General features: G+C 32.3%; 1 protein-coding gene across 1 annotated transcript; it reads left to right on the top strand.

Moving 5' to 3' along the window:
- Nucleotides 1–567: 567 nt before the first annotated feature.
- LOC120069177 (probable LRR receptor-like serine/threonine-protein kinase At4g36180) lies at nucleotides 568–2,335 on the top strand. The gene has a single exon (XM_039020851.1). It carries the CDS (start codon nucleotides 854–856, stop codon nucleotides 2,105–2,107), a length of 1,254 nt encoding a protein of 417 aa, XP_038876779.1. The 5' UTR covers nucleotides 568–853; the 3' UTR covers nucleotides 2,108–2,335.
- The last annotated feature ends 15,777 nt before the right edge of the window (nucleotides 2,336–18,112 follow it).

Here is an 18,112-nt window from a genome sequence, read left to right as displayed (position 1 = left end):
AGATGAGGTATTAACAAAGGTTGCCATGTACTAATGGTAATGTATTTTGAACTTTGTTTTTTTTAAAAAAAGTTTAAGGATATTTAAACAACTTTTGAAAGTTCAGGATATTTTTAACATGACTTCTGGAAAAAAAAAAAAATACAGCAAACATATTTTTTTAATATTTTTTAAAAGCTTAAAAGCATTATAAAGATCTATTTTGGTAACCATTTGTGTTTGTTTCCTCTCAATCTCTTCAAATTGTTTTCATATTTCATAAATAAAAGAGTTGTATTCTTAATCAATTTTTTTTCTAAATAAAAGAATTGTATTCTTAATCAAATTTCGAAAAAACCAATAATTTTTTAAAAACTATTGTTCAAATTTTCAAAAACATTGTTTTTTGTTACATAGAAATAGATAATAAAACAAAAGAAATCATAGAGAAGGTATTTATAAACTTGATTTTAAAGAATAATAAACTAAAAATAGAATGGTTACAAGAGGAGTAAAAATTTTTTGAAAGTTGAGGTATTTTTGAAAACAATTTACAAAGTTGTGTATCATTTAGCCTGAAATCCATCATTCAATTTCTGGCAAGAGGCCCCCTCCTGCTTCTTTGCCTTCCGCTTCTCCCAAAACCCACGACATCGCTTCCAAAATTTAAATACAAAGTTCCAATATCCACCAGTTGATTGCTCTGACAACTTCTCTGTTTAAAACCCACTCCTCAAATTAAAAAAACAAAAAACAGCATCTTCCTCTTCCTCTTTATGTCACTGTGAGCCCCTAAAATCCCCAATCTCCTTTCTCTTTCCCAATATCGCCTCCATTAACCCACTCACCCTTCTATTTCTTCATACTCCTTCAAATGGCTTCCCTCTATCTTCCTCTCTTTCCCCTTTTAATGGCCGTTCTCCTTTCTGTTCAATCCAAGACCCATTGGGAAGACATCCAAGTCCTGCAACAGCTCAAGAATGCTTTGGACCCAACTTCCATCTCCTCTGGTTCTTGTGTAGATTCTTGGGATTTTTCTCTCGACCCATGTGACAATCTCTTCGGCCAGAAATTCACTTGTGGTTTCCGCTGCGATACTGTCATCTCCGGCGTTTCCAGAGTTACCGAGGTTAACCTCGACCAGGCTGGTTACTCCGGCTCCCTTTCCTCTGTGTTTTGGAACCTCCCTTTCCTGCAAACGCTTGATTTGTCTAACAATTTTTTCTCTGGTTCTATTCCTAACTCGTTTTCCAATTTGACACGGTTGCGTTCACTGAGTCTATCTGCTAACTCGTTTTCCGGCGAGGTTCCACCGTCACTGGGCTCGCTCTCTGTGTTGGAAGAGCTGTATTTGAATGGAAATGGATTTAATGGTTCTGTTCCGGCGAGTTTTGTGGGGCTTGTTAGTCTGCAGCGGTTGGAATTGCAGTCGAATGGGTTCACGGGTGCTTTTCCCAACTTGGGGGTTTTGAAGAATTTGTATTATTTGGATGGTAGTGATAATGGGTTTTCTGGCGAGCTTCCGGCTGTTCTTCCGACGTCATTGGTTCAATTGTCGATGAGGAATAATAGCTTTGTAGGGGTGGTTCCGAGTAGCATTCGGGATTTGGTTAATCTTCAAGTTGTGGATCTGAGTCACAACCGACTCGGTGGCTCTGTTCCGGCGGTTCTGTTTGAACATCCGTCTTTGGAGCAACTTACGCTCTCTTTCAACCAATTCTCTGCCGTGGAAACCCCAGATTCTGACGGCGTTCGGAGCGAACTTATAGCCGTCGATTTGAGCGACAATGAAATTACTGGATTTCTGCCGCCGTTCATGGCGTTGATGCCGAAGCTCTCTGCTTTGTCACTAGAGAACAACAACTTCACTGGAATGATTCCAATTCTCTACGCCTTCAAAATCGCCGCACCGGAGCCCGGAATCTCACCGTTCGTGAGGCTGTTGTTGGGCGGTAACTATCTGTTCGGCCCAATCCCAGAGCCCCTACGACGGATGAAACCCGACTCCGCCACCGTCCGACTCGCTGGAAACTGCCTGTTTCGGTGCCCGACGTTGTTCTTCTTCTGTCAAGGAGGCGAGCAAAAATCCCTCGCCGAATGCCGGAGCGCCGGCCCGGTAATACCATAAAAAGAAACAGAGAACAAGAAAGAAAATCTCTGATTAGAATAATGTTCATAATATGAAAGTGTGTTGTTTAGGTTCTGAAGATTGATTGATTTAGCTATGTTATCTTTTTCCTTCATTAATGGGGAAATTGGGACTTTGTTTAATTGGAAACCATCTGAAATTGTTGTAATGATAATAATGGTTGATAAATAAGTAATGGGGAATTGGGACTATATATTTTGCTTTCTAGTCTTTGTTCTCTCTGATTTTGGGGAACCATGATCCAAATTTTCATGGTTTTCTGTAAAAATATATGAACAATAATTAAATGCACACCCTAGAAAATAAAAAAAATAATCAGTTCTTTTTTTTAAAAAAAATGACAGATTTTTATTGGGTGGATTTTGGACGTAACAATAGATGGATGCAGCATTTTTTTTTTTTTCCAAAATATATTTTATGATTTTTTGAGAGTTTTAGAGGGCACGTGAGATGGGATATACTGAAATTAGAACTGCCAACGCTCACCATTTTGGTTGCAGATTTTATGGCTTTCACTTCCCATGTGTTGACTCTAACGGATCCTTTTTCTCTTCACGGGAGGGGACAACCTTTAACTGAGTTTTTTTAATACTTTATATTAAAATTTTAATATATGAGTTTTCATAGATATGTCTATTTGGTCATTTATTTTCCAAATGTTCGGATTGTCTCACCTAATTTTTTTTTTAATCATAAACCTCTAATTAGGTAGTCTAGGTTGTTAATTTTTTTATTTAAATGTTAACTTAACAAATTGATTTGACTAATAAGTAATAATTTGATATAATACAATTTGATTGATAAAATAGGAGCACAGAGGAGGAAGGTAGAAAAAAAAAATTACTTTACCATCAAGTCATTTGTGTTTATTAATTGAGTTATACTCAGATTGGTGGATGCATAAAAATTTTAGAGGTGTTGATAAGTATAATATTATTTTATTAAAAAAATTTATTGATGTGATTATATAATATATTTTAAGAATAACATTACATTTAGGTTGACTTCAATATAAATATAAGATTATGCATTTAGCACAGAGAGTTGGTTGAGTTTACTTAGTAATAATTATATGTGGTTAACTATGTTGGTAATAATTATCTGTGATTAGGATGTTCAGTTGAGTTGGTAATAATTGTGTGTTTGAGATGCTGAGTTGAGTATAATTGGTTTTGAAAATTTGTGTTTGAGATGCAGAGTTAAGAAGAGTTTAGTTGATTTGAGAAGTCGATGTTTAGGATGTAGAGTTGTGTTAAGTTATGAATATTTTGTGCAATTTTTGTAACCTAAAAAATATGATTTTTTATAGGTTATTATTTTTATTATTAGTAGTAGTAGTTTTTGTTTTTGGCTTTTTGCTTAAATAAAAATATATTTAATAATTTTCTACACATAACTATTGTACTCAACGTTGACAAGAATACTATTATTTATATAATTGACAACCTTACAACATATTTTAACGGTTGTGCAACATATGAATTGAACATGTACAAAAAATAGGGTATATGTGTGCGCGGGTGTATGTGTGCATGCGCGTGTGCATGTGTGTGCGTGTGTGCGTGTGTGTGTGATATCTATTACAAGTAGACATATAGATGACCAGATCATTTTCAAATAATCCTCAATATCAAATTAGTATAAAAGACGACTACTAAATGCTATAAACTAATAATTTCAAATTTGTATTATTTAAAAACACTTTCACTAGTAAATTTTTTTTCCGTTTAGAGTTCGTTGTTGGAGATGAACGATGAAGTTGATAGTTAGAGTTGGTCACCAGAGGTCATCATTGAAGTTGGCACTAGAGGTGGTCATCGTCGAAATTGATCATTGGAGGTGGTTTTCGTAGGAGTTAGTCGCTTGGGGAAAATGTTGATGTTGGTCATTAGAGATGGTTGTCATGCGGAGTTGATTATCGGAGGTGATCTTAGCTACAGTTGCCGTCAAGATGATTGTCGGAGCTCGGACTTGGCTGCACGAAGGTGGTCATTGAAGTTGGTTGTAGAATGTGGTAGTGGTAGTTGACAACGTTGATAGAAGAGTGAAGCCATTGAAAATATTGGAGAGAGGAAAAATTGGGGTGAGTTGATAAAATAACAACTCTCCCTATCCACATCTAACCTTGGTAGATCAAAGATTGAGTTAGTAATTTTTAATGATTCAATCCAATTCATGTTAGTCAACCACATACCCATTTGGTTAAGTTTTAAAAATGTTCAACAGGCAAAATAGCTAAACTAAGTTTAGAGTTTGAAAAAATGGATAAACATGATTTTTAATAAAATATTCAAATTGCGACGGGACGAAAATATCATTAGAAATATTTTTCACTTTTTAACTCTATCATATTGTAAACTAAAAAGAAAAAAGTGAGAGTATTAAGGAGGAATGAAGTAAAGTTGGCAACAATCAGAATAACAAACATTATTATACTATTTAATATTATTCAAATCAGTCTTAAAATGGAATTCAACATAAACACCAAGTAATTTCCAGCCAAGAATCAATAGAAGGTTGATAACATCTAATGTGCGTGTATATTTAAATAATAATATGTTTAATTAAAGTATGGATTATGTATGTGGATTAATAATTTATCACATTGAGTTATTTTATTAGATTGGGTCCCATTATGTGATCTAATTAATTAAGACCCTAGATTCCTAATTGAGTTAATGGTAGAAGCCATTCCTAGTTAATTAGGGTTTAATGAGAACCCTAATTGAACTAGTATATAAAGAGACCTTAGGACTATGGTAGTATACCTATATTTAATTCATGAGAAGTCTCAATCCTTGGACGTTTTCAAGTCTTTTAAAGCTGAAGTTGAACTTCAACTTGGAAATTAAATTAAGGCTGTCAAATCTGATCGTGGTGGTGAATATTACGGTAGATATGATGGATCAGGTGAACAACGTCCAGGGCCCTTTTCCAAATACCTAGAGGAATGTGGAATCGTCCCGCAATACACTATGTCGGGCAAACCCAGCATGAATGGTGTAGCGGAAAGGCGAAATAGAACACTTAAAGATATGGTAAGAAGTATGATTAGTCATTCTTCTCTACAAGAATCCCTTTGGGGTGAGGCACTAAAGAATGCAACATATATCCTTAATAGGGTACTTAGTAAAGCAATAGCCAAAACCTTTATGAGTTGTGGACAGAAAAGAATCCTAGTATTAACATCTTCACATATGGGGTTGTCCAGCTGAGGCTAGGCCTTATAGGCCTAATGAAGAAAAATTGGACTCAAGAACTATTAAATGCTATTTTGTTGGATATTTGGAACACTCTCGGGGTTTCAATTTTTATGCCCACTTCTAGATCATTGTTTGAGATAGAAAATGCTAGATTCCTTGAGGAGTGTTGAGTTTGGGGGGGAAGATAACATAAGGAAAGTTGTCTTTGAAGAGGAATTGGTTTTTTTTCCTCGTATGATTATAAATGATGTTCAGGCTCCAATTCCTGACTTATTAATGAACCAATTATAGAACATGATAACATTGAAGTCCCTGTTGTTGAACCTGAAGTTCAAACTCAACAACCTCAAGAAGTGCCACTAAGAAGATCTACTAGAGTGAGAAGTGCAATTCCAGATGATTATATTGTGTTTCTTCAAAGAACATCAGGATGATGTGGGCGTAATGGAAGATGATCCAATCAACTTCCAACAAGCTTTATAAAGTTCTAACTCTCAAAAGTGGATAAGTGTTATGGAAGAGGAAATAAAATCCATGAAAGACAATGACGTTTGGGAACTTGTCGAACTGCCATCAGGAGTGAAACCCATAGGTTGTAAATGGATATTTAAAACCAAAATTGATTCACATGGCAATATCGAAAGATATAAGCATCGTCTTGTTGCAAAGAGTTTTACTCAAAAGGAAGGCATTGATTACAAAGAGACTTTCTCTCCGGTTTCATCGAAAGACTCTTTTAGGGTAATCATGGCACTAGTAGCTCACTTTGATTTAGAGCTACACCAGATGGATGTAAAAACTATGTTTCTCAATGGGAACATTGATGAGACGATTTATATGATGCAACCAGAAAACTTTGTGTCTGATAATTCAAAGTCTATGGTGTGCAAATTAAAGAAATCCATCTATGGTCTCAAGCAAGCCTATCGTCAATGGTATCACAAATTCCATGAAGTGATAACCTCATTTGGTTTTGAGGTGAACATTGTGGAAGATTGTGTATATCAAAAGTTCAGTGGGAGTAAATCAATCTTTCTGGTGTTATATGTTGATGACATACTCATAACTAGTAATGATGTAGGTTTATTGCATGACATTAAGAGATTTCTCAAAAGAAATTTTGAGATGAAGGATCTTGGTGATGCTTCTTTTGTATTAGGAATTGAAATACTACGAGATCGTTATCAAGGTATTTTGAGATTGTCATAAAAGAACTACACTGAAAAGATCTTGAGTAGATTTGGCATGAAAGACTGTGCATCGGGAGATACCCCGATCGCTAAAGGTGATAAATTTCATTTAGTTCAATACCCCAAGACCACACTCGAGACTAAGGAGATGCAGAAGGTTCCCTATGCATCGACCGTTGGAAGTCTAATGTATGCTCAAGTATGTACGCGTCCAAATATTGCGTTTATAGTTGGAGTGTTAGGCAGATATTTGAGTAACCCGGGGATGGATCATTGGAAAGCAGCCAAATAGGTTATGAGGTATTTATAGAGAACAAAAGATTATATGCTCACTTATCGGAGATCAGAAGTTTTGGAGATCATTGGGTATTCTGATTCTGATTATGCTGGATGTCAAGACACCTTGCGATCCACTTCAGGCTATATCTTCATGTTGGCTGGAGGAGTTGTATCCTGGAAAAGTGTTAAACAAACACTTATGGCTTCTTCTACCATGGCTGTAGAGTTTATAGCATGTTATGAGACATCCAATCATGGAATATGATTAGAAAATTTTGTCACTGGGTTGCGGATAGTGGTTGGCATAGAAAGACTACTAAAATTATTTTGTGACAATAAGTCGACTGAGATGTATTCCAAAAACAACAGAAGCAATATGAAGTCAAAGCATGTAGACGTGAAGTTTCTGGTTGTTAAAGAAAGAGTTCAGAATGGTCAAATTTCTATAGAACACATAGAAATAAACTCTATGATGACAGATCCATTGACTAAAGGTTTACCACCTAATGTTTTTCATGAGTATGTTGCTTACATGGGTGTTAGTCACTTTTCTGATTCCATGGTTTAGTGGGAGTTTGTTATTTAGGATGTTCTTTGACCTTATTTTGTTTATTTTCTATATAGAATAAAGTTGATGGTTTATGTTTTATTATCTGAACTTGTTTATCATGCATGCAGTTTAGCATAAAGTTTTTTTTTTTTTAGAATGATCTCATTAAGGAATTTGGACCAGTTGGAAACCGGCATGATCCAGATCACTTTGCATGTAGTTTCCATGCTATCTATCCATACTTGATCTATGTCATTGAATGTATTGGAATTGGTGATCAAGGAAGGTTTAGATACAAGGGTAGTGACGAAAGCCGGCTTGATTCCATGCTAATACAGGAGATGGACCAGATTGAACTAAAGAGGAATTCTATTATTGAAATAACCTGTTTATACACGCTTAAGATTTATGTGATTTAATTATATTAGGTACATAGACATAGCCCAAGTGGGAGATTGTTAGACATATTTAAATAATAATATGTTTAATTAAAGTATGGGCTATGTATGTGGATTAATAATTTATCTCATTGGGTTATTTTATTAGATTGGGCCCTATTATGTGATCTAATTAATTAAGTCCCTAGGTTCCTAATTGAGTATGGACTTAATGGGTAGAAGCCCATTCCTAGTTAATTAGAGTTTAATGGGAACCCTAATTGAACTAGTATATAAAGAGACCTTAAGACTATGGTCCCCGAAATATCCAAACAATAAGTACCCAGTCTTTCTTGAATCCCATGTAGAGAGATCCCACTAAAAGCATTCGGAGTTTTAGTTGAGAAAGACCATAGTCGTCCATCATCATCTTTAAGCTATCATAAATTTTGCAATGGAATCCGGTATGTTATTCTTGACAATTTAACATGAATAATCCTAAGGTTTATCTATTTAATATAGATATAAAGAATTTATGCTAACAATTGTATCATATCAATTATCAAGAATATGTACCCTTAATCGATGGAGAGTTGGATATTTAGCATTAAACAATAGAAGGGGTACTGACTAGATTGTTACATGTTGAATTTACGAAGGGAAAAGTGTTGAATCAACCATATATTCTTTACCTATACCAACGCATAAAATGAAGGGTGTGTATATATTCCATATATACTACTTCCAGTATGTGTATATATTCACAATTACACCTGTAAACTACATAAATGTAAATTTCAATATGAGTATGTTGGTATATGTAGCCTCATTTAACATGAAATCACTAACCTCAATGTGCGTATATATTCATAATTACACCTATAACTACATAAAAGTAAGTTAAAATATGAGTATATGGTATATATACCCTCATTTAACATGAAATTAGTAACCTTAACTCACACACTAATTAAAACAATGGCCTAAATAACTCCTCAATGTGCATATATATCGTAATTACACCTATATAGCTACATAAAAGTAAGTTAAAATATGAATATAATATGGGTATAGTACACTCATTTCCCATGAAATCAAACTAAACTCTACTTCATGGTTGAGTTAGCATTAACGGAGTGTTTGGCTCACCAACATGAGTTGAGTTGGTAAAATATACCATTTCAATGTTTGGTCCATCAACTTTAAATGTTGGTGGAGTTGAGTTGATATATTTTACCAACTCATCCCAACTCACCTCAACTCTCCCTTCTTCCAATGTTTTCAATGGCTCCATTCATTGGCCACTATCGACAACGACCACCAATGACAACTCTAGCGACCAACTCCGACATCTAATTCCAGGCTCTAACAACCACTTTTGAAAACAAACTTCAATAACCAACTCTAACAACCATCTTCATGTAACCAACTGTAGGCTCTAACAACTACCTTCATGCGATCAACTCTAGGCTCCGACAATCATCTCCGACTACAGACTTCGAATAAAATCATATTCGATGATCAACTTCGACAACCACCTTCACCCAAGCAACTTCGATGACCAACTTCAGGCTCTAACAACCACCTCTGATAACAAACTTTGGCGACCAACTTCGGGTTTCGAAAATCACCTTTGACTACAAATTTCAGCAGAAATCATCTTCGATGGTCAATTTCGACGACCATCTTTGCGCAACCAACTCCAATATCACCTTCATACGACTAACTACGGCTCCAACAACTATTTCTGACTACAAACTCCAATGAAAATCCTCTTCGAGAATCAACTTCAACAACCACCTCCGACTATTATAAGATCGATGGTTGTTAAAGTATGTTGTAGGATTGTTGTTAAGTACAATATTTATATGTAGAAAATTGTAAAATAGACTTTTATTTAATTGTATTCATATACCAAGTGTGTTAAGATTATTTGGACATGTATGTATGTAGTTGAAAAGTATGTAACAAACAACAAAAAAATATATATATAAATTGAAGATTTTTCCTATAAAATTTTATGGCAATAATTAGTGAAAAATGGAGATTTGTTTTCTATTGATCCTCCAAATTTGGAGGGAATTGAAAGTGGAATTGTTGAAGAAATGTGGTGGTATTTCATTAGCTATTAAGATAATGGCAAAGATTCAATTTAAAAAAAAAAATCATGACAGAGGATAAATACAAAACTACATCAAGAGGAAGAAAAAGATGAACAGTGACGATGAAATTTATGGAGAAAAATTAGGAATAAAAAGTTTTGATTTCTCTTTAGCTTCTCATTTTATTTAACCATATTTCTGGAAAAAATATAATGGGTTAATTGTTGTTTATTACAAAAAGAAAAAAAAGTAAAAACTTTAAAAAGTAAAAGAAAAAATTGCAATCCATAATTTATTTAAACAAAAATGGGTAAAATTATTGAATAAAAAAGTTTCAAAACAAAAATAATAATCATAAAAGAAGATTTTTTAGAGTTCAAAAAACTGTACTAGATATCTCGGACATATGAACTCAACTCTACACAAAAAACATAGACATATGAACTTATGCCAAATAATAATGTACTCTAAATACAAACATATGAACTCCTGCATCATATCTCAACTCAACGTCCCAAACAGCCCGACCCCTAAAATGATTTTAAAAAAAAACACTCAGTTAAGTCGTCTATTACATTTACTAGAAGTCAACTCGATTAAACCAATCGTACCATCTTTCTAAAAGAACACATTCGGTTTGAAACTTTCCTGCACGTTTGAGTATCTTCAATTTTCAGCTCCATCTTTTCATCTTTCTCAATCTCTTATACTGTTGAATGCCCCAAATTGAGTCGTCATTGTTCTATCATTACTCCTATCACATTTGTAAGGGGACTAGAAAGGGTGTCGAATCCTTTCAATCAAATCAAATAAAGCTTTATTCCTTCCTTAATTATGTAGTAGTATAAGTATGGGTTGAATTCACAAGAAACCTTCATATTTCTCAGTTAGAATGTCTACAATCTCAAGCTAATTGAGGGAGAGATTTGTTGATTGGAGTTGTTTGCAATGAAAAATAAATTCACATGAAAATAAATTAGAACAAGAGAGATTTGTAAAATTAGGATTAAAAAGGTCTAGCTCGGGTTGATTTGAAGTCTCCTCAATTAATTTAATTAATCATTGCACTCTAGACCAAACTTCTTATCTAAGCCTAGCAAAATTGATTAGAACGCTAATCAACTGTCCTAATTATTTAATTAGTCAATATGAGTGGATGAATTTGTTCTAAACACTTGAACTAATTGTATTAAGCTTAAGGGATTATGTCAGGATGAATAAATTAATTTACAAACATCTTATTAACTTATTCAATATGGTTTTACATCAAGATTGATTAAAACAATGTCAATTGATAGTCGACTTCACAACAAGACTTCACAACAAGAAAGGTAATCAAATCCTTTGCTTTCTTATGATTTATTACCTTAACAAAAAATAAATCTAAAGCATGGAATTCCACAATCAAGTATTGGTTGTTAATCAATAAAATGAAAATGTCATTTATAATCAGGAATTTAGGAGTAAAATCCATAAATAAGAGTGTGTGAACAATTTATAATGAAAATCACGTCTCAAAATTCATCTGAAAAGGGGAAAACTATCAAATCCAAGCTAGAATTACTTACCTTAGCCCATAATCATGTTATGACGTAATCCAAAAATGAAGAGAGAAACAAAGAATATTACTATTGTATAAAAAAATAGTTTGAGAGTAAGCATTACACAATCTCTAAGATCATTTTTACAAAAGAAAAAAAGAAAGAAATAAAGAGAATAGATTCTTTGTTTTAACCCGTTTTTGTTGGATTGTATATCCTAAAACTTGCATTTTGTAAAATTAAACTGTTACTGAATATGTAAATTGCACTTGTAAAGCCTAAATTCAATAAACTAACGAACCTCTGACTATGGTATGAATACTTGAACCATATGTAAAGACATAAAAGACGATCGGGTTTGAGTATTTAGCCAAAACGATTTATAAGTATAAGGAGGGTTGGGTACATCATCCTAGAGACACTATGGATGCGACCTGCTTTATATCAGTTACAAATCATGTGATCCCGAAATCGTTCATGTGGAGACATGCGAGTGGAGGCATCCTATACAAAAGATGTTTGCATAAGATTGGACCACGAAATAGTCATTTTTCTTTATAATGACCGTTTATTGCTAAAACTAACTATTTCAATTCGATGACCTAAGGTTACTCAATCTTAATCTTGAGCTAACTATGAACTTTTGTTTTTCAGGATTATCTTTTAATCTGCATAGGTGAGAGAACTCAACATTTCTGCTCAATAAACCTCCCATTCTAGAGGTAAGACCAGGTAGATAGCTGGGGACATAGTTCTACAAGATTAAATTCACTCATACCCATTTTAGGGTTAGCAGATAGGTTGTTCTCTTAAGTACTGACTCCTAGTCTTGAACAAAAAGGCCTCACTCTCTATATGACTGAGAGAGACTCGGTTTATTGGTAGAACCATAAACCAATTGTTCATTAGTGGATCAGTAGAATCTTAAGGAGCAAAATGTATTACATGGATAACATGGTAATTTTGACCTAGTTGTTAATACGAACAATCTGTAAAGAATGACTTACTGATTATAGTTAAATCAAGTGGACAAAAATATATCTACAGTGTGGAGGTACAACTACTGTGCTTTGGTGTAGTGACCTAGTAGTTAACTAATGTTGGTTAATTCGGTTAAGAGAGTTTAGCCAATTAATCTCAGATCGTTGACGCTCAAGATCTGTAGGTCCATTAGGTCCACGTACTAGCTCATAAACGGACTATACCTTAGAACAGTGTAATGAAAAAATTTAAAATGTTCAAATTTGAATTGAGAGAATCGTATATAATTAAACGTTTAATTATCAAATTAAACGAAATTGGAGAGTTGGATAATATTTAAATATGATTTAAATATTAAAAACATGAATAGGGATACATGTTAAGAATTGGTGTTTAATTAATTTAATATTTGATATTAAATTAATTTAATTAATTAAAATTGTTTGATGAATTATTAAGTATTTATTTTATTTAAAATTAATTTTTGAATTAATTTTGTGTAAAACTAAAGAATATTATTCAATTGTTGAACTAATATTATATATATGAAATTATTTTTTCCATTTTAATTTTGAAATTTTATTTCAAATAAAAATTTGAATTTCAATTAAATTCAATTAGGAAAATGGAAATCTAATTTTAAGTGGGTTTTTCCACATGAGACACTAAATTCTCAAGCATGTCTTGGTGTCATTCCTAGAGACAACATTTGCATACTTAATTTATTGAAAGACAAATTTTATTGATTGAATTTGTGGGGATGAGATTGAAAATTGTTCTTCTTCATGAAGAAAAAAAAAAAAAAAAAAAAAGAAGAGAGAGAGAAGCCAGAAATTTGATCTCCAATCTTCTTTAATTCTTCTCATTTTGGATCCCACAATCCAATCTAAAGGCCAAGAGGATAGTAAAGAAGCTGAAGTGGTGGTTTACAAACTATTGGAATGAAAATTGCTGCCGAATTTGAAGGAATTTGAAGAATTCTTCAAAGGTAAGCTTTGAAACCCTATTATTCTTTAATAAACATGCATGCTTGATTTCTAAAATTAATGAAATTGGAGTGTTTAAGATCTTAATTGCTTCTGCTTGTTGATTGTCAACACCAACAGTTTTGACACCAAAAAATGTAGTGAAATAATTTCTAGAAATAGAAAAAAAAAATAAGAATTGAGTCGTTGACTACTAAAAATTGGATTTCATACCCATAATTATATATTGTGGGAGACTCTAATATGGTTGTTCAAAGGAAAAAAAATTAAGATTAAAAATGATTTAGATTTATCACAGTAATCAAAGGGTAAATGATCCCCATAATCGTGTTTGTAATCAAAGGGTAATTGGTCCCAATCATTAATACAGACCGAATATGAGAATAAAAGAGAAAAGTGTAGAGAAAATCGTGTGGCAGTCAGATTCTCTACCTTAAAACATAAATCGGGTTTTATAAAAACGTCACAACGTCGAGGCACTGATGCTTCAGGTCCAAGCTACTGGGGTTGATGACTTAAATCTCGTGGGTCTTATAGTTTGTAATTGTAATACACAAATATTTTATTTATTTAATAAAATATGAGATGTTTTATTTAATATTTAGTAGCATTAACCCATAAACCAATAAACTAACATCCAAGGTTATCATCTATAGCTTAAACATATATGTAGAGACATAGAAGTGGATTATGTTTAAATGATAAATCAAATGTTCTGTGGTAGATGGATAAGGTTGGGTGCTTTATCCTGATGACACTACAGATATAACCCGCTTTGTAGATATTACAATTGTTGTAAAATGCTACAAATGATCTGATCCTGATCATTTATGTAGAGACATGTGAGGAAGAGTATTCTATACAAAGGAGTTTGTATAAGACCGGACCACAAAATGACTGGTCTCATTATATAATACAGTTCATAATAGAGACTTATATTTCACCCGAATGACCATAGGTGACATGACCTAAATCCTGAGTGAGTTGTGAATTTCTGCCTATGAAGACAGTCCTTTGATTTGTATGGGTGAGAGTGGTCAGATTGTTGACTCAACAAGCCTACCATTTTGGAGATTTGTCTAATTAGAGAACCAGGAACAAAATTACACAAGACGGAATTCACTCCTTTCCTAACGTCTGAGTAAGTACATAAATTGCAACGTTTAAGGGCTGATTTTGTGGCTTGAACAATATGACGCCACACCCTCTCTTGACCAGAGAGGGGTTTTGCATAGTTGAACTATGACTTATTGTTCATTAGAGAGATCAATGGTACATGAGAAGTTAGATGTAACTACATAGGCAAAACTGTAATTTTGGCCCAATTGTACTTGCACTTTGTGAATGGTTATCACATCGTTGATTGGTTATATCCAATGGATACAAAAATATATCTATAGTGCGAAGAATACAACTGTCAATCTTTAGTGGAGTGACCGACAAATAATGGATATTGGGTAATTTAACTAAAGAGTTTAATTAATTATCTAAGTACCATTGAAGCTTCAATCTATAGATTTATAAGGTCTCATCTGTAGCTCAACAAGGATGATTGAGAATTAATTTTGGATTAATTTGAATTGTTCAAATTAATTGATGAAATTAATTTTATGTGATATAGTTAATATAATGTATATGATACATTATGATATAAAGTTTATTTAAGAGGAAATAAATATTTGAATATAATTCAAGTATTAATTATATGGGTTGGATTCATATAATTAAATTTAGTATAAATGGGATTTATATTAAAACCACAAATAAATGAGAGAATTAAAAACTATAGGTTATATTATATTTGATATAATATAAAAACTATAGGTTATATGTTATATTTAATATAACATATAGTTATAAATACATATAATAAGTTAGTTATTATATGTATAATTATTTTAATTATTTTAAATTTAAATTTCAAATTAAAGGGAAGGATTTACAACTCCCTTCCCTTAATTCTTTCAATCAATGTGGAAGTGGGTGGTTTTTCACGCAGGATGATTATTTTTGTTCAGTTTTTCCATCATCATCTTCACTAAGTCTTCTAAGTGAAGGCTCTCTGGAGTTTTTCTCAACCCTCACATAAAATTTTATCTCTTTTAAAAAAAATCATTCTCCCTCTTCCCAAAATCTCAGAGCCCACACACATTTGAGAGATTCTCATCCTAAAAAAAAATATAGAGGTCTCACTTGTGGTGGTGTTACTTGAAATTTTGTTCGTTGGATTGTGACTGGAAAATGATTTCTTCTTCACTTTTCCTCTCTTAAAGCATGCTGTGGATTTTTTTTTACTAGTGCATAATTTCTTTTTGAATTATGTAAATTTTGTTGTTATGAGAAAAATTGAAAATTGAGCTGATCCCTGCTTTTGCTATGGAACTTAACAGTTCCTTCACAAGCATCGTGTCATAATGCCTAGGTGGTGCTGTGGTGCCTTCGTGCACGCGTGCATCTAGGAATGTTTAAAAAACCCGATGACCCGACAAAACCGATCAATCCAACCCAACCCATGCAGTTTGGGTTGGGTTATCAACTCATTTGGGTTGGGTTGGGTTCAAATAAATGAAATTTTTGTGGGTTGAGTTGGTTCATGGGTTCACCTAAAATGACCCAAACCAACCCGAATCAACCCGAACTTATTATGAACTTTATAATGTATTTTTTTTTACTTATGATACAATCATATATACATATATTTATTTAAGTTTTATCTTTTTTTAGATAATTTATTTTCTAATAACTCCTAAAAAAAGTGTTTTAGCACTTTGGAAAGGAAATATTCATTATATAAATTGAAATTGAGTTGTTAATCTTAATTCAATATATGAAAATAATTAAATAAAATTTTTACATATTAACAACTTACTTTCTTTTAGAACAAAAATAATCCGATCAACCCAAACCAATCCAACCCAAACGTTTCATGGTTGGGTTGGGTTGGGTTCATTTTTTAAGAAGGGTCATTTAGGTTGAAGAAATTAACAACCCGAACAATTAGGTCGGGTCCAAAAAGTCATTCAACCTAACCTAACCTAACCTACGAACACCCTTACGTGCATCTATCAAATGTAATAGCGTTGCGGCACCACAGGACAACGTCACAGTGCTCCTTCAATTTCCAAAATAAGAAGCTCTCAGATCTAGAGCGTCGAGCAACATCGCTGCACAGTGATTCAAGGGACATTTTGGTCATTTTGACTTCTTTTTTCTTGGTTCATACATTTGAGCTCCGTTTTAGTTTGTTTTAGCGAATTTCGACTCTAACACTTCGTTCTACCTTTTAGATGCTCAATACCTATAAAATCATTAAATAAACATATAAAATCTAGGAACAATCTTTAAATCAGTGAAGCAAGATAGCACATTTTCGATGTTATCACATAGATCTACTGTCATTTCTACTTCCAAAAATTGAATGTATTTCATTTCTTCTTCCCATTGCTTCTTGGTTTTTTCCTTGTTTCTTTCGTCATGAAGGTCATTCGGGTTTCATACACCTCTTAAATTAAGTTGAATGGTTTGAAAATTAATAGACTCAAATGTTAATTGGAAATCTTTAAAACAAAAATCTATTAGCAATAATTAGAGGGGGTTGACTACGAATATGAGAATATACCAAAGGTATAAAAAAAACATAAAATTATTTACTCTCCTCCATTAATAAATGTCAGTCACGATTCATTACGTTTGGTATTCATTTAATTTCTTTTACTTTTTTTAATTCTGAAAATTAAGTCTATAAACATTTATTCTATATCTAAATATCTTGATTTTGCTATTTACTTTTTATAGATGGTTTTAAAAATAAAGCTAAATTTTGAAAACTAAAATTTTTTTTTTATAAGTTTGTTTTCATTTTTGAAATTTTGCTAAGAATTCAACTTTTGTACTTAAAGAATAATACAAATCAATGTAAGAAATTGAGAAAAAAAATGTTTAATTTTTAAAAATTAAAGATAAAAAATGAAATGATTACCAAACATGTCTAAAATTATTAACCATTTCTCATTTTGATTTTTTTAAAAGCTATTTGTTACCATTCCCCTTTAGAAATAGTAATGGAGATTAGGAAGCCTGTTGGGCTTAATTTGGGGACATGGGGCTCACTTTACCCCACCTTAAGCCTAATATCTCATTTGATTTTCTTAATTTTTAGTTTATTGAATCAAATTTTGCCTATTTTGCTATGTAGAATATAAGTATGTTTCAATAAAAAAGATCAAATGTTGGAGATCCCTATTTTCTTTGGTTGTTAAACTCAAAAATTTATATATACACATATATATTACATGGTACATAAACAAAGCAAGTTAATTAGCAAATTTGATCCCAAAGAATTTATTTTGAAATTAAATTTAAAGGCAAAATGAAACACACACCATGCTACAGACATAATACAAGAAAATGTTATAGTAGAACATTGCTTAGAGACAATGGAGAGTACACAACTTCATACTATGGTACAAATTTTTACAAGATTAGAAGTTTAATCCATGAACATCTGAATTTGTATGTATATATTATATAGTACTTGAACACTAAAAAAAAAAACTAACAAATCCCTTATTTTTTTATTTTTATGTCTAATAAATTTGTAAAGATTTAATTTTGTATTTAATAGGTCTCTTATATATTAAAAAATGTTGAAATATTATATAGAACATAAAATTTAACTATGTTTAATAGATAATTACAGAACATTTTTTAAATTAATGTATCTATTAGATACAAAATTAGAATTTTAGGTATAAATAGACAAAAGAAACAATGTG

This window comes from Benincasa hispida, unplaced genomic scaffold, assembly GCF_009727055.1.
Source record: "Benincasa hispida cultivar B227 unplaced genomic scaffold, ASM972705v1 Contig281, whole genome shotgun sequence".
Classification (NCBI taxonomy): Eukaryota; Viridiplantae; Streptophyta; class Magnoliopsida; order Cucurbitales; family Cucurbitaceae; genus Benincasa; species Benincasa hispida.
Note: the sequence above shows the minus strand (reverse complement) of the source record. Positions and strands in the feature narration are given on the sequence as shown.

Bases quoted from the DNA above. Each gene is read 5' to 3' on its own strand.
- LOC120069177 (XM_039020851.1), top strand. From the start codon at position 854: ATGGCTTCCCTCTATCTTCCTCTCTTTCCCCTTTTAATGGCCGTTCTC.